Source organism: Gavialis gangeticus, unplaced genomic scaffold (genome assembly GCF_001723915.1).
Source record: "Gavialis gangeticus isolate Ggan-Ray unplaced genomic scaffold, GavGan_comp1, whole genome shotgun sequence".
Lineage (NCBI taxonomy): Eukaryota > Metazoa > Chordata > Crocodylia > Gavialidae > Gavialis > Gavialis gangeticus.
In genome coordinates, this window is record NW_017729024.1 from 141,936,459 (window position 1) to 141,942,640 (window position 6,182).

Genomic DNA, 6,182 nt, shown 5'->3' on the forward strand with positions numbered 1-6,182 from the left:
GTTCATCTTGGCATCAATGATGACTCCAAGATCCTTTTCTGCCTCTGCACTGACGAGAAGGGAGTTCCCCAGCCTGTAGGTATGATGCTGGTTCTTCCTCCCCAGGTGCATCACCTTGCACTTGTCGGTGTTGAATCCCATCCTATTCTCATCTGCCCACCCCTGTAACCTATTTAGGTCTGACTGCAGCCTATTCCTCCCTTCTAGCATGCCCACATCCCCCCACATCTTAGTGTCATCAGCAAATTTGAACAGGGTGCTATTTACCACATCGTCCAAGTCACTGATGAAGATGTTGAACAGTGTGGGCCCGAGGACCAAGCCCTGCCAAACCCCACTGCCCACATCCCTCCAGGTCGAAAATGACCCACCCACCACCACTCTCTGGGTGCGGCCCTCCAGCCAGTTGGCGACCCATTTGACTGTGTGGGTGTGGACACCACAGTCCCCCAGTTTCTTAATGAGAATAGGGTGAGAGACAGTGTTGAAGACCTTCCGAAAGTCCAGGAAGACTGTCCACTGCTACTCCTGCATCTAAAGATTTGGTGATCTGGTCGTAGAAGGCCACCAGGTTGGTCTTACAGGACCTGCCGCTAATGAACCCGTGTTGGTTGCCCCTAGTTGCAGACCGGAACAGACCATTAGATTATCTAGTCTGATCTCCTGTATATCATAGACCATTAAATTTCACCCAGTTACCCATATATTGATCCCAATAATTTGGTTCAACTGAAGCATAACTTGTGCTTGAAAAAAACATATCTTCTAGAAAAGCATCCATTGTTTTAATGGCACCAAGAGATAAAAAATCCATGAGTTCCCGTGATAGTGTGCTCCAATGCCTAATTCACTCACAGTTAAATCAGTTTGTCTGACTAGGCCCATCTTACTCCATGATCCAGATTTATTCTTTATGACTGCCTTCTCCTATTTATCCGCATTTATGATTTTTGCTAAATTCTCTCCCTTTTGCAAATTTTGTCAGTAGTATTTTGCTTCTAGATGTTTCAGAAAATTACTTGATAGCACTAAGCCAAATGCTGATTCCTTTGGAGTTTCACTGAAAACACACCTATTCAGTGAGGTTTTCCATAATGATCACCACTTTTTGATATGTCAGATGGCTAGTTCCTAAAATAGGACATCTGCTTGATGTCAAGGTAACCAACCTAGAATTACCCAAGTCATTCCTTTTGTACTTTTTGAATACTAACACAAAAAGTACAATTTTAGCATCCTCCCTGAATTTTGTAAGTTCCTTAATATTCCAAGATCTAGTGAACAAGCACATTAATGGTCCAGGAATATCCTAAGCCAGCTCTTTTATGAATCTTGTTTGAAAATTGTGCATTTCTGCTATTTTAGAAATGTTTATCCACAGGAAATGTTTTTTTAGCAAGCTGCTCAGTTACTATTGATTGGATATATTTAAACATCCTAACATGGTACAAGTTGTAATCCTATTTCTATTCAAATACACAACCGAAATATTTACCATTTTTTTCTTTTTTCTGAATTGTTGTAAACAACTAACATTCTCATTTCTAATTTTGCCATTTTCATTAATCTTCTTTTCTTTCCATTGCCTGAATTCCTTTATTTTTCCCCATTGATAATTTTCTTGTCCCATGTTACCAAAGGTGGTTCATTATGCATGACAGCTATTTGCTGTGACCCCTTCTGTGTCTGTCATAACCTCCTGTGAGCATTTAGTGACTCATTCCAACTTTGGGAACTAAGAATGAAGAACAGGCAAAATGAGTACTGTAAACCAGGGTAGGTGAGAATTATTGAAGGATAAATTCATGAGGTAATCCGTGGCTCTTTACTTCCCACTTGCTGTCATGTCACACGTTGGCAGAATCAGCCAACTTTTTTACTGCGATGGGACAATGATTTTCAAGAAAATCAGGTATTATTTAAGGAGTCATTGCACAGTGATTAAATCAATAATCAACAGTTTTATTAACTACTAAAAAAAAGCACTATTTGATGACATGCAATGCAGTCAACTGAAAATATTTCTATACTCTTGCATGTCACAATAATTGTATGGTGCAGATTCAGCAAAATATACATGTAATATGCTCACAGGAGCATCTCCAAAAAAGGGAAAAAAGGAAGAAAGGAGAGAAAAAAAGAAAAGATAAAGACAGCAAGCCTGAAAAGCTCTGTATGATCCCACAGTTTACACCAGAGCAATCTGACAGTCTCTAAATGATAACACTCTGAGGGCTGTCCTTAAAGTTGTCACTTTAAATAGATTTGCTTTTCTTTAATATATTAATGAGAATAATATTAAATAGATTTTAGCATTTTCATATATAATAACACGAGGCATAGTTTTTAAACAGCTAATTTAAATATTTCTTATACAAAGTCAATTTTGTATTTTAGAGAAGATATACTATCATACTTACTCAAATCCAAGACCAGGTGTGCCCCCTCCTCCTAACCTGCATGGTTGCCTCATTTTGCATTTGAGTACTGTCCTGGGAGAAGTGGCAGATCAGCTCTGGGTTTGGCCCTGAGCTTGGAGGAGACTGCAGGGTCCCCCACCTGCCTCCCACACCTGCTCCCCCACTCCCTGCCTCTTCCACCCCAACAGGCTAAGGGGGAAAGGGATCAGGGGCACGCTGCATAGGGAAGCAGGGGATGGGGGAAGCAGATTGCAGGAGGAAGCAGGGGCTGGAGCAGTATACTGCAGTACAAAGCAGGGGGTAGAGGTGGCAGGCAGCAAAAGAAAGGCACAGGCGTGGAGGTACAGGTAGAAGGGGGCACATGGAAGGCAGACACATGACAGGGGACAGGCAATGTGGGGGGGGTGGGACTGGTACAGGCATGAGGGAACAAGGGAAGGGGTCTGGCCTATCACCCCCTGCCACTACTTCTCTGCCACAGAATTTGGAATTATGAATCTAAAATGACCTTACACTAATTAGATTCTATACAAGGAAAAATATTACAGATTTATATTGTTCTATGTATAGAGTCTACTTCCGGGGGGTTGTCTTAAATTCAAGGTCCCTTGGATTCAATTAAATATGACAATAAGATAAGTTTTACTCAAGTACTCTTTAGCCAGCTTTAAAGATATCAAAAGAACAATATTGGGTGCATCTACACAAGCTATTAATGCTGCTTAATAAACTCTGGCGCAGTTCACGCTGGAGTCAGCTACTCCTAGGCACAGCATCTTTAGGACTTCCCAGGAGTGTGGCAGTTTGAGCCAGGGCAGAGCAGCCCTGAGCTGGCAGCAGGCTCGGTAGGGGGGGCAGGGTTAGCCCTGGGAACCAGATAGTGGCATTGGGTGGCAGAAGGGCTGGTTGGGGCACAAGAGGGCCAGAGCTGCAGAGCTGTGTGACTGAGCCCCTGAGCCTGCTGCCAGCCCAAGGCTGCTCCACCCAAGCTCAAACTGCTGTGGTCCTGGTCACCATCCACGCGTGCATTTCTGCACTGTAAATGACTATGCTGTAAGATAGTACTGTTGGGAACACTACTGTTTTGCAGCGGAGTTATTGATATTTGCTGCACCCTAGATGGTGATGCTTTACTGTGAAGCTGAATAGTCAGCTCTGCAGTAAAGTGCATGTGTAGATGCACCCGCGGATTAAGAGTCAGTAGCTCTTACTCTCAGCCTTTTTTCAGTGATTTTTCTAGGGTTGGTAAGGGGAAAAAGAAGTCTAATCCTCTAACCCTGCACTACTTGATCCCCACCTATTGCAAGGAGTCCTCTTCAGAGTCTCTAAAATGAAGATAGCACTGCAGAAGTACTATATAAACAGGGCAGGAAAAATCTGCCAAAAATGGTCCATTCCACGTGCAAGTCACAGGGCAACCATCAGAGCCCACTTAGAGAGTCTTACAGAGATTTTAAATTGTAAGGAATTTCGATCTGAAGATTCTTTATGATCTTTTTGTAAATTTTAAGACCAAGATTTTATTAAATATTTTTACAAAAAGTATAGTCGGCAAAAATAGTTTTGATTCTTAATTTTAATAACAGGTAGATAGATGGCAGCAGTGCTTATCTGCAGGTGACCAGGATGCTGAAAACAAAGTAACAGCCACTTAAAAATGCACTGTGTTGTAGAGTGTTAGCTGAACTGAACAAGTAATTTATGATTTATTCCCATGGCATGCACAGGTATTTTTTCTCTTCAGAAATCCTTTTCCAGTGTATTTTGTTTTCCTCCAGAGTGCATTAAAAGCTGTGATGACCCATGTTTTCCAAAGCAAAATTTGTTACTGATGTTTATCTCTGTGAGGTGCATTGAGTTATTTCTGTGCGAGAGAAAGAGACTGCTCTAAAATAATTTGATCACTTCCACCTTTTTGTGTTTATTCAAATAGTACAAGCAAACTATAATATTTAAAATTAATTAATGTGTTTTTATATGAATATGCTCTCCCTCTGTACAAAAGGTATCAGTTGACTTTACCTTTTTGCTGTATTTTGTCTGCATTCCTATCCCCCTATAAGGAGATCTTTTGATTCATTTTCCCTCTATTGATTTTTCTGGAGTTTGATTCCCTTACAAGCATTTAGCATTGCTGACACCACTCTGTAGCATCACCCAGGGGGTAGAAAGCACTTCGGCCAAAAGCTCCCCTATGACTGTTGTCAATCAGAATCTTCTAGCATGGGCTTAGGTTGAATGCTGTACCTTGTACATCTTGTCTTTAGACATTTACTCACTGTCATTTTGGAAAGCTCCTTTCTTACGATATGACAAAGATTCAGAGATTTTCTGCAGTAATTAATACATTTTACAGATAATTTGTTTATCCTTGTGAGCTTTGTTTTCTGAATGGCGGATGCCAGGACATTTAATACTCAGAGTCAGATCTTTGATGCACCTAAATTTTAATTGATCACTCTTTTTTCACTCTTTTTGTAGAGTAACTATAATTGATTATATTAATCTAGGATGACACTAGGCATAAAACTTGGATAGGTATAGTGAGAATTTCATTCCTACAGTATTTTTTGTTCTGATATTTGTATGGAAGCCTTTCACCTGTTCAGAATTGTAAAATTACAGGTTGACTCACAAGCTATTTCATCTTAATAATAAATGATTTTTGTTTGCTGAAATAACAGAACATTAGCAGACTCACCCAATGGGCTAAGAAGGGATTCACCTGTTTTTGATTCAGATGGCATGAAACAGCTAATGTTTTCATTGCTTCTGTTGGTCACGTATCTTTCAAGAATCCTGGAAATTCATTTCTCTGGTTTTCTTCACTTAGGAGGCTCAAATGTACTTACTGCCACAAAAAATTAAACAAGACAAATGGCATGTGGTACATGTGAAAATCTTCTTTTCCTCTTGATAGGTTTAGCATGTCCCTTAAAGAAAGCTGGCAAATGCTACTGAAAATAATTTAAAAATTAAGCTAATGAATCATTTTTGCATAGAGCCCTGGGCTTCAGGCAGAGATGCCATTATTAAATGGCATTTACCATAGAAAAGAAGAAACACCCTTTTCCAGGGGATTCACCCATGCTGACCAATCAGAAATTAGTACACATCATATCTTTATCCTCTTGCATTTCTATCTTTTAGGATGCAATACTATTGGCTCTGAGTTGAGGCTTATGGGAGGGACTACTTGACACCATTTGTGGCTTTCCCTGCAGGTCCTTATTTGGTAGCTGTTGATAGAACAAGTCTTTCCAGCAGCTGAGCATCTTGACATACATTATTCATTAAGTTCTGGTGTTCAGGAAATATGCATATCCCTAGTTCTTCAGATATTTCTTCAAGTCATGCAATCTGTCTCAAGCTAGCCCTTGAATATTTGGAGTTTTACAAATGGCATTTATACAATCAGAAGACTACACATTTGGATTTCATGTCAGAATGTCTCTTATATACATAATTGCAGAGCACCTTCATATCAGCAAAAGTAAACAGAGAGAAAGAGAACCTTTTTTCTGGAGATTCTTTTATAGTACTAGATACTGAAGAACTGAATACTTCTAGTTAAATTGGTAGCATAAAAATATCAAAAATGCCTGAAGCAAACTATTTACTCTCAGTTTCTTGGGGCTACATAAAGGTAGGATTTTATTTACCTTTTAAGAACTTTGATTTGGGTGGAATGCATGATTGCAGTACCTGTTCCTGCCCGGGGCAGGGGGTTGGACCTGATGATCTGTTTAGGTCCCTTCTGAC

General features: G+C 40.1%; 1 protein-coding gene across 5 annotated transcripts in view; it reads left to right on the plus strand.

The window, feature by feature from the left end:
* The window catches only part of PDE4D (phosphodiesterase 4D), a 1,639,075-nt gene that overhangs the window by 1,572,981 nt on the left and 59,912 nt on the right, over window positions 1-6,182 (plus strand). The window contains exon 1 of one of the 5 annotated variants that reach the window (XM_019517827.1): window positions 5,746-6,066. The exons of the other annotated variants lie outside the window; for them this stretch is intronic. Coding sequence (XP_019373372.1) covers window positions 6,019-6,066 — 48 coding nt within the window. The 5' untranslated portion in view covers window positions 5,746-6,018. Of the gene's footprint in view, window positions 1-5,745; window positions 6,067-6,182 lie in introns of those variants that run through there. 5 annotated transcript variants of the gene reach the window in all.